At 49.6% G+C, this 17,354-nt stretch overlaps 1 protein-coding gene across 1 annotated transcript in view; it reads right to left on the reverse strand.

The window, feature by feature from the left end:
• Positions 1–10,952: 10,952 nt before the first annotated feature.
• The window catches only part of PDE6D (phosphodiesterase 6D), a 31,720-nt gene continuing 25,318 nt past the window's right edge, over positions 10,953–17,354 (reverse strand). The window contains exons 3-5 of the mRNA XM_081190716.1: positions 15,892–16,017; positions 15,542–15,647; positions 10,953–11,705 (exon numbers count right to left, since the gene is read on the reverse strand). Coding sequence (XP_081046842.1) covers positions 11,624–11,705; positions 15,542–15,647; positions 15,892–16,017 — 314 coding nt within the window. The 3' untranslated portion in view covers positions 10,953–11,623. The remainder of the gene's footprint in view (positions 11,706–15,541; positions 15,648–15,891; positions 16,018–17,354) is intronic.

Here is a 17,354-nt window from a genome sequence, read left to right on the forward strand (position 1 = left end):
GCTGCTGCGCTGTGGGAACCACTGCTTGAGGCTTCGTTTGGCTGCTGGCTGGGCTTCCTGCCTTTGGCTCGGAGGGGCTCAGAAGCTGAACATACCTGTGCCCGGAAAATCCCTTATTCTGGCTGCTGATCCCTTATTTTCGAGGCTGCTGGTCCCTTATTTTCAAATCTGTAAGTTGATAGCTATGGTCTCCCTTGGCCCACAGGGTCCCTTCCAACTCTACAATTCTATGATGGTCTGTTCCACAGGTGAGTCCTAAGACTGACAATAGGCTCTGGGACTAAGCCTTGGCATGCCTTGGCTGAGCCTGTCAGGCCGATGCCCCACAGGTGCGGACTTTTCCCTTGGGCGCCTCTCCTTGCCAGCACTCTCTGCGTTGCACTTTGCCAGCTGGCAACCGTAGCGACAACGGCTGCGGAAGTAATGTGCCCTGTAGGAAAGGCTGGCACCTTTTGTTCAGCGTAGCTCCTCGCACTTGTGGATCATTAAGTTCATTAGGAGGCACAATTTAACCAACTTGAGATTGATCTGGTAAGACAGGCCCAGGGAGGGCAGGCTGCCAGCCGGCAAATCCTTGTGGCTTGGGGCGAAGTTTCTCTGGGCGTTGATGCGTGCTGTTTGCTGCCAGCTGTCTGAAAGAGCAGCGTGAGAAGACTGGGAGGAGAAGGCAAGAGCGATGGTTCCTAATGGCTCTAGAGAAGACTTTCCCAAGCTGGCAGTCTCCAGGTGTTTTGGACTCACCTGGAGGGCACCAGCTTGGGAAAGGCTGGACCATAGCTGTCAACCGTCCCTTATTTGGCGGGAAACTCCCTTATCCCAGCGCCATTTCCCGCTGCTGTCCCTTATTGATGATGTCCCTTAAATTTCCTGGGTTTCATGCTCGCCCGGCTCAGGAGGGAAGCAGCGGCTCGGGGTCCTCTGCCGTGAGAGAGTGCGCGCGCACGGGCTGCCACGTCTCCGTCTCTCCCTTTTCCCCCTCAGGGGCACGTCGTGAGGAGACGGGTGGTGGCGGGCAGGCAGGCAGCCCCTCTCTTGCAAGACTTCCGCTGCACTGCCAGGGGAAGCCGGAGGCGGAGGTGGCAGCTGAGGAGGCGGCCTGAGGGAGGAGGAAGAGGAGGGAATGGGGAGGGACGCAGAAGGGCAGCACTTCAGCGGCAGTGGCGGTGTGACCACCTCATGCCGGACTCGTGGGCAGCGTGGGCGAGAGTCTCTCTCCCTCCCTCCCTCTTTCTCGGGCAGGGAAGGGCCAATGGAACTCCTCGCTCCAGGACAATGGCAGCCCCGACGTGCTGCTTAGCACCCCCTCCAACCAGTGCAGCATCTTAATGTAGTGATTTCCCCCTCTGCATCCCTTTCCTAACTCTATTTTTATAAATCATTTGTCCATCCATAGTTCAAATTTTTACTACAAGTTTTCTGTCAAGCCTACCAATGCATGTAACTCTTTCCAATAGCTTTTCAACTAAATTATAAACTTTCCCCATTCTTTATGAAAGAGGTCCTCTTCCTGGTTTCTAATTCTGCCTGTAAGCTTTGCCATCTCAACGTCGTTCATCAGTTTTGTCTGCCTCTCTTCTTTGGTGGGAGTTGTAGACCCTTAGGATCATCTAGCCCAACCCCTGCAAAACACAGTCAGGGGCAGCCAAAGCAGCCTGGCTCCATCAGTGGTGGGTTTATGTATAAGCTAAGCCAAAATCCCTTATTTTGGCTGCTGATCCCTTATTTTCGAGGCTGCTGGTCCCTTATTTTCAAATCTGTAAGTTGACAGCTATGGGCTGAACTGCCCCATGCTGTAGTTTCTGATGAGGACTCTTCCCACATGGTAGCAGCAATCCTGCCTTCAAAGGCAATAAACAACTATTTTACTTTTAAAAGACAACTGAAGGCGGCCCTGTTTAGGGAAGTTTTTAATGTGTGATGCTGTATTGTTTTTAATATTCGGTTGGAAGCCGCCCAGAGTGGCTGGGGAAACCCAGCCAGATGGGCGGGGTGTAAATAATAAATTATTATTGTTGTTGTTGTTGCAGATGGTTGCCACCATTATGCAACCTAAGGCCAGCAAGCCACTCTATTCTGCCTTGGTTAGACCCCACGTGGAATCCTGTGTCCAGTTCTGGGCACCTCTATTTAAGAAGGATGTCGACAAGCTGGAAGGTGTGCAGAGGAGGGCGACCAAAATGATCAAAGGTCTGAGATTCCTGCCTAGCGGGGGGTTAGACTAGATGACCCTCGGGATCCCTTCCAACTCTACAATTCTAGGGTTCTTTGGGCACAAGCTATTTCCCCAGATGCCACTAGAGGGCAGCAGAAACACACGGAGGTGACGTATCCAAGGGACAGAGTCCATCGCCATTACGTCACACAGCAAGGAGGAGCAGCCCGGGGGGGGGGGTGAGGGCGAGTGGCTGGCAGAGTCCAAGGAGAGCCCCACTTCCCTGCCTTAGTACAGGGGAGGCATAACAGGGGGGCAGCAGCCTTACCCCCAATCTGCCTTGCCGCTCTTGGCAAATCACGCTGCAAAAACGTAAGACAACTTGATGGGCTTGCTGCAAGGCCTTCTCGGTGGTGGTTCCCTTTTGGAGGCCTTCCTTCCTTGCTGCGATGCATCTGCCTCCTTCATTATAAACCTCCCAGAGGACCCTTGGGTCATCTGATTATTATTATTTTAAATAAAAAAGTCCTGTTCAATCAGGCTTTTGATGGCTGAAAGATACTGTTAGGAAAGATACTGTTACTAACAGCCTTGAAATTACTAGCTGTCATGGAAAACAATCACACAGCTGTTTGTGTGTGTGTGTGCGTGTGCGCGTGCATACACACACACACACAGTATCTATATTTATATCATCTATCGATCTATCTATCATCTATCTATCTATCTATCTATCTATCTATCTATCTATCTATCTATCTATCTGTTATGTACTGAGTTGAATAGGATCCAAAAGGCAGCAGTCTGATTGGTCCTAGAACAATAGGATCCAGAATACAGCAGTCTGATTGGTCCACAGGAGCCACCCAATCCAGCTCCAGGTGGAAGTGAATCCGCAACCTGATTGGCCTACACGAGAATCCCGGAATTAGCCAATCACGTGGGGCCTATTGTGTAAATAATGTATATAAAGCAGACATTCTGGGGGAACTTCCATTCCTCCTCACCACTATGAGCTGAATAAAGAGCATGAAATCCACTCTCGACTCGGAGTCTATTTCACTATCTATCTATCATCTTACAATATGGGTTTTTCCCACTTTTGTGCTGCTGTCGTCCTAGCCTTTCTTGGGAAGAAGGGCAGGGTGTAAGTTTAAAAAATGAAATGAACAAGGGGGGGCAGGTATGCATGCTCTGCCCTGGCACACATGCTGCGAAGGAGTTTCAAGAAGGAAAAGGCCACCCATTCTGCCCCAACTGCAATAATTTTATTGGCTTGGCTGAGAAGCGAGGTGCTTCTCAGGGGCTGCAGGTACACACAGTGTGGAGAAACAAAGAGATGGAAAAAGGAGGTGAGGAGGGGACAGGGGCTGAGGTTGAGTCTGCAGGGCTGCCCTGCTCCCCCCAGACCCTGCCTGGCATTCATTTAAAATAAAGAGGTTCAAAGCAGGTTAGTCATCTGTAGCAACCAAGCTGCAAAGCAGATCGATATTATCAACCTGGGTGACAATTACCTTTTGGGCTGCCTTTTCACTCCTTTTTATGTCCTAGTAAAAGCTTTGCTGCCTTGCGCAAAAGTTCATAGTTGTGGGCTTATTCGACTTCAAAAAAGGCTGTAGCGGATTTGCTGCGGGGTTTTTTTCTCCTACAGTCACATTTAGTGGATTTAGGTTTTAAAAGTTACCCGGAGTCCAAAAGGTGGCTTTTATTAGACAAACGTATGTAAGAGGAACAGACTATGGGGAGCTAATGGCCAGGAGAGCTAAATGGACTCTCTGTATTCAGAGACAGACGCCTCTATTCCAGTTGTTGGGAGAGGAAACAGCACAGGAAGGATCAACAGCCAGCGGCTCTTTGGAATCCCAGACTGCAGTTTTCTCCCAGCCCAACCTGGAAATGTCAGAGGGACCTTCTGCAAGGAAGATGCTGTGCAACTGAGCTACCAGTGAGGGATTCCTTGCACACCCTGCCTGGGCTTTGCAGAATCATCTAAAGGGAGGAGCCAGGAGAGTGGCCTAGACCAGGGGTCTGCAACCTTTAAGACAAAAAGAGCCACTTGGACCCGTTTCCGAAGAAAAAAAACCTGGGAGCCGCAAAACCATTGCAACATTTAAAGCATGTGCGCCGCTGCCCTCCGATCTGACAGCGGCCGGGAAGGTGACGTCGGGACGGTGCGTGACTAACGCACGCACCGCCCCCATGCGACGTCACAGCCAATACAGTGCCTGCCACAGTGGGGAGTGTCGGGGCGCACAATGCGCCTCCTCCCCTCACTAGTATCCGCCCCGGAGCTGCGGCAAATGTGTAAAAGAGCCACATGTAGCTCCGGAGCCGCGGGTTGCAGACCCCTGGCCTAGACAGAACCTGCTACATGATGCAACAAGGCTTTTCTCAGGCAATTGTTGTGGAGTGAGACAATGGAGTGTACCTCTGCGGGTGAAGCCAAACTGCTGTCTTAGCAGCACCGAAGTGACGTCTCTGGGACACAAGCCTGGGCAGTGAGTCTGGAAGTCCTGGGCTGGCCAGGAACAAGACCCCGCTCTCAGCCTCGCTGATGGAGTCCAAAGGAAAGCTGAGCAAGCAGAGCAAGATGGCACTAACTCATGGGTTGGCAAACTAAGGTCTGGGGACCGGATCCGGCCCATTCACCTTCTAAATCTGGCCTGTGAACGGTCGGGGAATCAGCATATTTTTACATGAGTAGAATGTGTGCTTTTATTTAAAATGCATCTCTGGGTTATTTGTGGGGAACATGAATTTGTTCATTCCCCCCCCCCCACCAAAGTATAGTCCGGCCCCCCACAAGGTCTGAGGGACAGTGGACCGGCCCCCTGTTGGAAAAGTTTGCTGACCCCTGCACTAGCTGCAGGAGTTGCCGGAAGGAGACGTACCAGGCGCCCAGGGCCTCCACTCCAGATTTGTGTAGGGTTTAAAGGTAAAGGGACCCCTGACCGTTAGGTCCAGTTGTGGCCGACTCTGGGGTTGCGGCGCTCATCTCGCTTTACTGGCCGAGGGAGCCGGCGTACAGCTTCTGGGTCATATGGCCAGCATGACTAACCTGCTTCTGGCGAACCAGAGCAGCACACAGAAACGCCGTTTACCTTCCCGCCGGAGCGGTACCTATTTAGCTACTTGCACTTTGGCGTGCTTTCGAACTGCTAGGTTGGCAGGAGCAGGGACTGAGCAATGGGAGCTCACCCCGTTGCGGGGATTCAAACCGCCGACCTTCCGATCGGCAAGCCCTAGGCTCTGTGGTTAAAGTGTAGGGGTTACTCCTTAGCCTTTTCTTCTCCCAAAGATATCCTGTAAGGCAGCGGAGATTTAGGACCAGAGTTTTCCTTCTCCTAGATGGGCCACCTTCCCAGGTTGACAAGCCCCATCTGTGCCTCACCTCCCTCTACTACAGCATGTCCTGAAATCACCTTCTTGACCGTTGGGTCCACTCTTAGTCTCATCCGTTCAATCCGCCAGTGCCTTTCTTTGCATGCAGGAGAAGCCCCTAACTCCCTAAGGATTTGAGACCCTTCGGCTCCTCTGACCTGGTTTAACCGGCCAGTCAAAGCCATTTCCTGGGATGCGGCTGCTGTCACATGCGGACAGCCTCTAGGAGCCACAGGTGAGAGCCGAGTGCAATGGTGAGGACCAAAAGGGGACAAACTCCCCCAGAAGCACGGTGTCGTCATGCCCAGCAGGGGTACTTCCCCCACCTTCTTAATATTCAATGTAAATATGGTGCTGAGACCAAGGTCAGTACCGAGTTATGGCTTGTGAATACTTATATTTGTTCTGCATTTCTAAGCACAGGTCTGAGGCTTCCAGGTCTGCATCCAAGCACTTTTAAAAATCTTTTTGCCCATCTTTCCCCAGGAAAACCTGCTCTTTACCACTGAATCGGAACTAACAGCAATCTGCAGGAAACCCAAAGTGCTGTTTTCTCCGATTCAGCGGCAAAAAGTGGGTTTTTGTGGGGGAGAGCAGTGGGGCAAAATATAAATAGCACCCAGACACAGACCGGGGAAAAGCCAAAGGGCAAAGTACCATTAGTGGGAGATGCAAGATTAGGGCCTAGGACCCATGTCCCTACGGGACCGCCTCTCCTGGTATGCCCTGCAGACGACCTTAAGGTCCACAAATGACAACATTTTGGAGGTCCCAGGTCACAAGGTGGTTAGATTGGTCTCAACTAGGGCCAGGGCCTTTTCAGTACTGGCCCCAACTTGGTGGAACGCTCTGTCACAAGAGACTAGGGCCCTGCGGGACTTGACATCTTTCCACAGGGCCTGCTAGACAGAGCTGTTCCGCCTGGCCTTTGGTTTGGACTCAGTCTGACTCTTATGTTGCCCTCCCCTTACGGTTTTGATTTATGGGCTACTTTTAAAATGAGGCTGCATTTTAAATTGCATTTTAACCTGTATTTTAAATTGGTTCCCCCCTCCCAATTGTGTTTTTTACTGTGATTTTATCGGTGTTAGCCACCCTGAGCCCAGCAGTGGCCAGGGAGGGCAGGGTATAAATAAATTATTATTATTATTATTATTATTATTATTATTATTATTATTATTAGATTAGCACGGAAAGGAGGTTTTCCTTCTGGGGCAGTTTTGTATGTGCGCTGAGCAGGATTGGGGCTACAGTGCGTATAGGGTTAACTCCTGCACCCTGCCATGCTGCCAAATCGCCCCCACCCTGCAGCTAATTAGGAAACAAGCTAAGCACCAGACGAGTTTCCCTGCAACCCAAGCCATTAGTGCTCCACCAGCTCATTACCTGCCTGGGCTTTTCACCTCACCCAGAGAGAACTGAATCATTAGGCTTCCAGTTATATAAAAGCAAATCTGAGTGCTGGTTCTCTAGCCGCTTGTAATCCAGTCCCCTACGCATCCTATATGGCATGTTTGTATGGTTTGCACGGGAGCAGATTTCTCACGATGGTTTTGTGACAGTTCCTGCCACAGCTACGCTTCTCATCCAGGATGTTTGCAGGCAAAAACTTTCTGCGGCTCTGAAGAGGCTTGTGTGCCTCCTTCTCGCAAATGATTTCGGAGGCAGCGACAACAGTTCCGGAGGCTTTTCTTTCGCCTTCCGAGTTCAGCAGGTGCCACCACATTCGAGGCCGCGTTCACCCTCTGACCCATCAACAGCAAGCATCCTGTTTTATTCAAAAGGGCCTGTAGCAGAAATTGTAGTGCGCGCATTGATGGATAGCCTACGTGGGGAGAGATGTAAAAACTGTAAAAGGAGTGTGAAAGGATATTAGTAGGAGAATCTGCTCACGCAGGCTGAGTCAATAATGCCTGTGCAGGTAAAACTCAGCCTTAGGCTAGCCAGAAATAATGGAGGGACCCTATTCTTCTCTGCAAATCAGGCATCCGACTCAGATAACGCAGGCATGCTTTTCCTGCGAGAACACGACAATTTCAATGCAGGTGTAAAAGCTAAGGTGAAGGGCTGCCTCTATTATCAGCCTGTGCAATTTTTAGTCCTGGAAACCCCACTTTTGTGAGTTTCCCCACTGCTATAACCAAGTAAAGTTGCCTTAAACATCACAATAGTGTGGTTATTGAAGATACCCACTACAGCTCCAACCCCCCCACCACCAGCACTTGATTGATCTGACCCAAAACATATGGTGCAACTTGTTGAGGCAACTTGGAATTCTGTCTCAAGTCCTCCTAAACTGCCTGACCCAAGGCAGAACAGCATTTCTGTGACATTACAGCAGCTAAGCCAATGGCAGCCAGCTGGGTTGGGAGAATTCTGCCAGCAGTGGCTTGAGCCAAGGGGGCAGCGAGAGGCAAGGATGTTCAGGAAGGCGAGTGCCGGACAGCCAGACGCGGTTTAACAGCCTTCATGACTCTTGTGGGCTCTGCTCCTAGCAAGTCAGGATGCATGTGTGAATGGGCAGAAGTCATTCCAGATTAACTAAGATTGCTCTAAAATTCTGAAGTTCGGAGCATAGACCATGTGGGGCTTGGTGTGGCAAGCTGGTGGGGTGCAAATTCCATTTCTCGATAGAAGAACGTAAAGTCGGTTGCAGATGTCCCGATCGCTTTTCTGTCCATCTTCCTTGCTTTTGCTGGATCAGACCACGTGGTCCAGCTCTGCCTTTCCAACGGTGGCCACTTAGATGCCTCAGGGAAGGTCACTCAGAGAGGGCTTAATGGAGGCAACTGCCCTATCTGCCCCCTCTGTACATGCACACGGATGTTATTTCTGGAACTCACCCAGTGACCCAGGCCCACGGAAAGCTGCTCCCGCCTGAATCTCCGACGGGACTGTTGCAAAGGCAGCGCCATGGCAACAGCGTGGAACTAAGGCAGCCCTCTAAGGAGGCAAGTCGCCCGGGGGAAGCAGTTTCTATAGGAACCGACAAGAGCAGGGGAGAGTTACGTAGCCACTTCTAGAAAGCCACAGATGAGCCCGCAGCCAGCCTCGCTGTGGCGGGATAATCAGGCTTCAGAAGGCTGAGGGCGCACAATGCACCACAGAGACACAACTGCTGCTATGCAAGACCCCCTGCCTTCATTTCTGCAACGGGGGCCCTTGGAGATACGCTCTGTGCAATGGGGGGGTTATGGTCTCAGTGCTCTGCCCCAAGTGGCTCGATACTATCTGGGGACAGGGCTGTTGTACTTTTTGGGTTTCCCATTGGGGTACCCCTCTCGGCCACTGTGACAGGAGGCTATTCTGTTCTTGCAGGTCTCAAAAGAATAACCTTTTCCTGTATGTTTCCCCCTAGGCGCTCTGACCGCAGCTGCGCCTGCCCCCTTCTCCACCCACTTGAGCACTTAAGCTATTTGGAGCACCTCTAGAGTAGGACGCCTTTCCCCAGCACAGCACAGCTGAGCCCGTTTTTTGTTCCACCACCTGAGATGTAGCGGGGAGAGAAAGAAGGCTGGAGAAGCTACGAGTTGGCAAGATGTTTGTCTTACTACTTCAATTTTATTGTTTCAACTGGGTGGTTTTTTTAAAGTGTCTAATGCTAAAGGGTTTGACCAAACTGCGGGAGGCAGTGGAAGACAGGAGTGCCTGGCGGGCTCTAGTCCATGGGGTCACGAAGAGTCGGACACGACTAAACGACTAAACAACGCTAAAGGGGGGAGAAAAAAGCAGGGTAACAACTGGTTAAAGCGTGTGCCAGTAGCTGAACTGCTGGGGTGCCACAAAAATCTTAATTAATGGCCCAGGGGAGTTTACATGCACACAACCAGCCCCTCCTTCCACAGCCTGTCCAAGTGTGTCTGCAAAAGGCAAAGCTCTGATCCGCCCCCTTTCTAGCCAGCCTTCCCCAGCGCCGAAGAATTCTACATTCTCTCTGCAGCAGGTGAGACCAGCTTGTTCAGATTCAGAGAAAGAGGACTGCTTGCCCTCACAGGAGGTGAGTCGGATATCCGCACAAGGCGATGTGCCAAGTTTACGTACAGAGATGCAAGAGACAAATGGCTCTACCAATGGGTCGTTGAAAGTTTTCAGATAAAGAAATGTGCTTGTGCTTAGTTGCCAGCGCAACTGATGCCAGCGTACCATCTTTCTCGCCCTTCTTAGAAAGCTGCCTGGGGCCTACAGAACATGAAGGGAGGTGAAGTCTGTGGGCAAGGCAGTGGCATTTCCCAAAGGAAAAGGAAGAACAAGCTGTGGCCATTAGGGCTCCCGACTTCCTGCCCTGAGCACGGCTTGTCCTTCAGAAAGGAGCAATGGTCCACCTTACATCTTACCTGGATGCCTTCCCGCTGGGACAGAGAAGCAGGTAACTTCAAGCTGAGAAGCCTGAGTTCAAGGGCTGGGCCAGATTGTCACTCCACAGCACTCGGCAGGCCTCAACTTTGCTGGGAGTTGTGGCCCATAAGTCTCTGGAAGGCCCAGGCTGCCCAAGACAGACCTAATATGTCTGCTCTACCTGCCCTGTTTCTTTCTATGCTCTAGGCGACGTGTCCCAATATGCAGCCACCTTCACAGGTGGAAAGTTCTCCAAGGCCCTGAGGTCAAGCGATGTTCAGCCTTCCACGGACCCAGGAAGCTACCCTGGTCTATCTGGGGAAAAACAATGCTGCCCAGGGTTGTAAAGACTGCGGAGAGAATAATTGGGTGCACTCTTCCCACCTTGGATCAAATCTATGCTTCCAGGTGCCATAAGAAAGCTGCAGAGATAGCGCAGGATAGTGCGCACCCCGGAAATGATCTCTTTCAGCTTCTACCTTCTGGAAGAAGGTACAGGGTTATAAAGACCAGGACTAGCCGCCAGAGAAACAGTTTCTATCCAAATGCGATTTTGGTTTTAAATCCAGCGTAAGGAAGTCTCTCTGGGAGTATATTGTATTCAATTATGGGGTATCAGAGTTTTTAGGCTAACCAGGCTGGGATAGCTGGGATAGCAGGCTTGTTGGTTTTTGAATGTCTGATGTAGATTTTTTCAATTTCGTTGTTCTCTATGGGACAATGATAATAAAGATTATCGTATCGTACTAGTTCTATATCCTCTGCACTGACTAGGAACAGCAACCCAGGGAGTCTTTTCCCATCCTTACTTGGAGATGCGGCCAGGGATTGAGTCTGGGGGCTTCTGGATGCAAGGCATGTGCTCTGCCACCCATCTCCAACCTCTCTGGCATATGAAGGAGCAGTTATCCTTCCTTCGCAAGCCTCCCCGCTCGTCTAAGCAGAGAAAACCCTCCCTCCATTCACACCCTGCACCATTCCAGGCTCCAGCCTGCAAATAGTTTTTTATGTCCTTGTGTTTGGACTCAACTGGTCAAGGAGGGGATGAGCCAGAGAGGATTAAAATCTCGCCTGGACCTCCGAGTGGTAGGAATGTTTGCTTTTTAATTCAGAAATGTTTTATTTTAATTACATTATGTAATAATATCAGTCTATTTTACAAGTTCAAGGAGCGAAGGGGTGTGGGAGGGAGGTGATGATGTTTGGGCCCCCTATGTAGAAATAAAGAGATGGAATGAATTGAGAGAGAGCAAAAGACAGAGAGAGAGAGATAGGAAGGGAGAAGGAGCGAGAGTTAACATAAAACCGAACTGACAAACAGAACAATGGAGAACTGAAGGGTTTTTCCAGCCTGCCATGGAGGGGAAGTTTGGGTACTAAGATAAAGAGACATACAAAGGATTTTTAAAAAACCTAAACATAATTTACAGTCTTGATCCTTCATGGCCATTTGGGTCTCTAATAAAACAGAGTCCTCAATCCCTCTTCTACCCCCCACCCCATTCTGAGCAGATGGTGACACGCTGTGTTGCGGCTCGGCCTCATCCAGCCAGACGAGCAGAGAGAATGGGCCAAGGCTGCAACTTGCGCCGAGCTGGTCCCCGGGCTCAGCGCCTACGGGAAGAGAGAGACAGAGAGAGAGGGATTCTTCCACGGGACACTTTTTTGGATGTGGGCTGGGGATTCGGCACCAGGAACCAGGTGAGGGGGGGAGAACTAAACCAGGCCTGTGCCCCGCCCTGCCGGGGCCTTCTTTCAAACGTAGAACAGTCTTACTCTTGACGTGCTGACGAGGAGGTCGTCGTCGTAAAACTTGGTTTCTATGATAACGTTCCCACTGCAGAGAGAGAAGGGGGGGGGGGAATCAGGGGAGAACAAGATGCATAGAATCAAAGGGCCGCTCTTAAAACTGCAAGCTAGAGGAATGGCTTATGAAACTGATGGACTATGCTGAAATGGTGAAATGAACTGCCAAATTAAGAGGACATAAGGACAAAGTGTTTAAGGAAGAATGGAGACCACTGATGGATTACACTGGGCAACAATTTTTTACTTTTTGAATGTTGTCTAGATTTCTACAACTGATTTAGGGTATTTTTGCACTGCTGAATCAGGAAATGGCATCCGTTTCTCTCCATCAGGTCAGGTTTGCTGTAAACTGAATGGTGGGCATTGATAAAGGTAAGTACACGTAAATTGCATGTTGCTTCACCATTTTTCAAACTTCAGGGCTTGAACTTCTGTTTCTTGGGACTCCTGGAATGCTCAGCGGCAGGGAGGTCTCTCTTCAGAGTCTCTCTTCAGAGTCCAACAGTAGTCAGCCATCATGACTGCGTCCCAGCAACCCTGATACCTGGTCTCCATCTCTTTCATGTCCTGATAGAATCTCTCCCCCTGCTCGTCACTCATTGAACCCAGGTTCTCAGGAAACCGGTCCAGATGTGAAAATAGGTAGTGCATCTTGACGCTCATGTTGCAGCCCAGGTTTCTGAAAGCAGTCAGCATGTTGTTGACAAGTTCTGCATAGTTTCTGGCCTTATTGTTGCCAAGAAAGTTCTTCACTACCAGAACAAATGCCTTCCACGCTTCCAGTTCCACTTCGTTCATTGAGTTTCCGAACTCTGGATCTCTGATGAGCTGACGGACCTGAGGACTGTCAAAGATACCAGCTTTCAACTTCTCCATGGTCAATCCTGGAAAAGCCTGGCACAAGTAAGTGAAGCAGTCACCATCCTTGTCCAGAGCCTTGGTGAACTGCTTGATTAAGCCGAGCTTGATGTGCAGCGGTGGGAAGAGTATTCTGTCTCTGTCCACCAGAGGGTCGTTGATGACGTTCCTTTCTTTGCAAGGCACCAATTCCTCCCGCACAGGCCAGTCCTTCTTCATGTAATGCTGAGCACAGTCCCTACTATCCCACATGCACAGAAATCATGGGTACTTGGTGAAGCCAGACTGTTGTCCCAACAAAAAGTTCACCATCTTCAGGTCAATACAAATAAACCACTTATGCTGATCATAACCAATTTTCTCCAGCACATACTTCACCGCTTCATAGTTCTTCTTCAGTGTACTCGAGTGAGCCAGGGGTATAGAGGCAAACTGGTTGTCATTGTGTAGCAGAACACATTTCAGTGCTGCTGTCAATGAACAGTCTCCAATCTTTCGGTTCGTACTGTGGCACTCCAAGCTTGAGCAGAAGCTGTGCAATATCTGCACAGTACACCAAGTCCTTCTCTTCCGAGAAAAAACGGAGGTACTCTTGATGCCTGTTGCGGAAGAAGTTGATGCGAGCACTGTCAGAGAGGAGGTTTTTTTCCTTCAATCTGGATGCCAACAGTTCGGCAGAGTCCTTTGACAAGCTGAGGTCGCGAACTAGATCATTCAACTCCTTTTGGGAAAATGGATGTGGAGCATCATCTTCAAGAACCACTTCTTCTTCTTCATGTCCTTCAACACTGGAGGCATCTTCCTCACTAATGTCAGGAAGTTCTCCGAAGATAGGCACTGGACTTTCATCACAATGAGCTACAGGACGACGTGCTGATTGAAGATCAGGATACTTCGTGGGGCGGCTGCCCCATTAACTTAGTTTTGATCCCCCAACTTTATGCTTCCCCTCACCAATTTATGGAAGCTTTCGAGGTTTTATGACTTCAAACTGATCCCTTTTCAACATAATCACCCAGAACTATCGGACCTGAATACTTCTTGTCATTAAAATAATCATTTCCAATCAAAACAATTATTCGACATGGCATTTTACCCCCACCAACTTCTTCTAAAATGCTCCACACAAGCGTACATGTGAACAAAAACGTAAAAAAACGACATGTGGCCATAGCTCAAAAACTTGACCTGATTGAGCAAAACCAATGTGATTTTTGGATTCAGCGCATCAGATTCGTCCTAAATCAACTGAAAAAACGCAGACAACAAATTTGTTGTTGACCAGTGTTATCTATCAAATTGTCACCCCTATATGAAGTCGCAGGCAGGATTTGAAATATAAGCAGTGGATTATTGAAAGATCTAACGGTGGTGGGGTTTAGACAATAAAAATATACGTAAAGGTAAAGGACCCCTGGATGGTTAAGTCCAGTCAAAGACGACGATGGGTTGCGGCGCTCATCTCACTTTTCCGGCTTTCCGGGTCATGTGGCCAGCAGGACTAAACCACTTCTGACACTGTGATGGAAGGCAGAGCGCACAGAAATGCCGTTTACCTTCCCATTGCAGCGGTACCTATTTATCTACTTTCACTAGTGTGCTTTCAAACTGCTAGGTTGGCAGAAGCTGGGCTAGAGCCACAGGAGCTCACCCCGCTGCGGGGATTCGAACCGCCAAACTTCTGATCAGCAAGCCCAAGAGGCTCAGTGGCTTAGACCACAGCGCCACCCGCATCCCATCTATGTGCTATAAAACAGCTAGGAGCAGAAAACAAACATCAGGAAAGGAGGGCTGGGAAGTCAAGAAGAGATTTTGTATGTTGAAAAGAAAAAAATGGTACGTGATGAGAAATGCTTTGAAATATTTTTGGAGACTTGGTGTAAAAGAAACCTACATGCTGGGAGGCAGAGATACACCGGGGCTAAGCAACACCTGCTTCTGAAGTGCCTTCAGGCGAGGGAGCTCCCAGGAGAGCTAATGGGGGTAGGTGGAAGCTTTCTGAAGGCCTTCTAAAGAAGGTGCACACATCCCACTGCAGAACATAGGAAGTGTCAAAGACATCTTAGACCAGGCCAGGCTCACTGGGTAAGAAGCAAGTTTGCAGGCCTCAAGGCTGGGGGGAACTCTATGATTGGAAGTGCAAGAGCAACGCCTGAACTCTCAGACGCCGCGTGAGTGAGATTTCTGTGTGGTACGCTGGTTTGACATCATCTGATAGGAAGTGCCTACAGAGGGTGGTGAATACAGCACAAAATATTATGGGCTGTCCCGTGAATCCGCTGGATGAAATAGCGGAAGAACAGTGCCTCAGGAGAGTGAGGAAAATTCTCAGGGATGATTCACACCCTGGCCGGCACTTTCTTGATCTCCTGCCCTCGGGCAGAAGATATAGAAGATGATTAGTTGCACCAACAGGGTAAAGAACAGCGTCTATCCGTGGGCTGTTAGGCTGCTGAATGAAAAGATAGCAACAGGGCAACTGACTTTCGGGTTTGGTAGGTGTGTGTCAGTAAACGAGGGGAATTAAGACTAAGAGAGCTGAGTGACAGGTGCTTGTGTAATCTCACTGTATACAAGTTGTACAAGGGACAATGAAGTATTTCAATTCAATTTTAATTTCTAGTGGGTGGTTCAGGGTGCACAGATCCCTCCCTAAGCTCTGCAGAAGCCAATTCTTCTGCTGCGCAGGGCACTGAGCTCAATGGTCTGGAGCATAATTCTGACCCCTTCGGCCGCAGAATGGCTTTACACTGGCACCACTGAATTTGACATGCTTTGTCAGTCCAGCCCGCTCCACACTCCAGGCAGCCCTTGGATCTCTCCTTCTGCAGTGTGTGTTATATGCAAGGCTTTTTTCCAGCCAGAACTCACCAGAACTCAAGTCAGCACCTTTCAGGTGAGCACCACTGCCATTCTAAGAGAGGGAGGGAGGGAGGGAGGTGTTCACGGTGAGCTCCGGCACCTCTTTTTCAAGAAAAATGGCACTAGATATATGTGACAACTCACGTTAGAACATTAGCAGTCATCATCTGTGACTCAGGAGCGGCCTCTATCAAGGACTGCCAAGTGTTTGTTGAGTTGGGAATCACAAAGCCAAACTCAAAGAACCATTCTGTAAAGGGAAGAAGGGGACAGTTACTGCAAATGCTCTAATTCCATCTCTCTCTCTCCCCCTCCCCTCCCCTTACCCTGATTATCACCCACCTAAGCAACAGACTGGGAAGCAAATCTGGACTTCTACCCTACAGGTCATAAGCTTTATCTGTTGCAGAGAACCATTTCACCCAATCTAAGATCTGCTTTCCCCTCCATATTGTTAGACATCACCTACAGCTACTCACAGAACACAACATTACCTTCTAGACACTGTCCTTTGAAATACACTTTCTGTTCCAGTCGGAATTTCTCCATCTGCTCAGTCGAGGAAAAGTTTAGCTCCCGAGATACAGCCTTGCATTTCAGAATTTTCTTAGGAACTCGAGCTAGCAGAGAGAAAGGGGGAAATTAGATTATCATTCTGAGTACCCTGCTGTTGCCAAAGGCACTGAGGTCCAAAAAGAGGAGAAAAAGACACGTCCGACTTTTGTGAAGCAAACACATGCAACAGGTTGTAACTAGGGTAGTCTGATGCAAAAAAGGCCTGGGCTCTTACACCTTTAATAGTTGTGTAGGAAAGGAGAGTTTTGGGTGTTTGTTTTTTTGGTGTGTGTTTTTTAAAGCGATTAAAGGTACAGGAGCCCTGGGCCTCTTTCGCACCTACCCACCCCAGCTGTGACCTCAAGCACTTTCAGACAGACCACTCATCTGATCTCCTGCATCAGGAAAGTGACCAAGAAAGGAACCATAAATGACTAAATGCCATAAATGACTGGCGTGTCATAAATGACTAAATGCAGTATGTTGGTCAAGCAGGCTGGGCTTACACTACACACACGAGACAATCAGGGCTAGGGCTGGGGGTTATCTGGTTTTCAAAACTGTGATATATCAGCAGCTAAATACCACAATATGCTGATATGTTACAATGTCCGGAATGTACCTTGGCTGCTTAGGGGAGGAAGAAACAGCCAAGATACACCCCCCAGCCCTACTGAGCAAGCCCCAATACCACTTACACGAGGCTTCCTTAAACTGCTCAGCTGGGGGGGCAGGAAGGCTCCCAGCCACCATGATGTATTGCCAGCTCAAAATGTCTGATACTGGTATTGCGATCTGAACGCCATATATACTGGTTTAAGACAATTTGCCAACATACAGCCCAGCTCTAAACAGGGCAGGTGCTGCATCGCATAATTTCCTCCTAAGACCATGGTTTTCAAAGGGTGTTTGCTGTAACCTCAAGGCCCCTTGGAAACTTATGATTGAGATCAGCCACCGTTGACAGACTTCTCTGACCGGCAGCTGACCCGTCATGGCTCTCCCGAAGCATGCGGCCACAGGGGAGATACTGAGCGTGTTCCAGGAAAGGGAGAGGGCAGGAGACAAATTGGACTTCTGAAATAGGTGCTGTTCATTTCTGACTTCTAGTTGCTTAAGGGGTACCATAGTTCCAGTCTTGTCTCCATCTGGTCCTTTTCCATTCTCCACGGCTGATTTGCACATGGGCTCCAGTCAGTGGACTTCAGGGGTCTAAAGGGTAAAGGGACCCCTGACCATTAGGTCCAGTTGTGGCCGACTCTGGGGTTGCGGCGCTCATCTCGCTTTATTGGCCGAGGGAGCCGGCATGCAGCTTCCGGGTCATGTGGCCAGCATGACTAAGCCACTTCTGGAGAACCAGAGCAGTGCACGGAAACGCCGTTTACCTTTCCACCGGAGCAGT

This window comes from Podarcis bocagei (genome assembly GCF_964188305.1).
Source record: "Podarcis bocagei genome assembly, chromosome: 4".
NCBI classification, from domain to species: domain Eukaryota; kingdom Metazoa; phylum Chordata; class Lepidosauria; order Squamata; family Lacertidae; genus Podarcis; species Podarcis bocagei.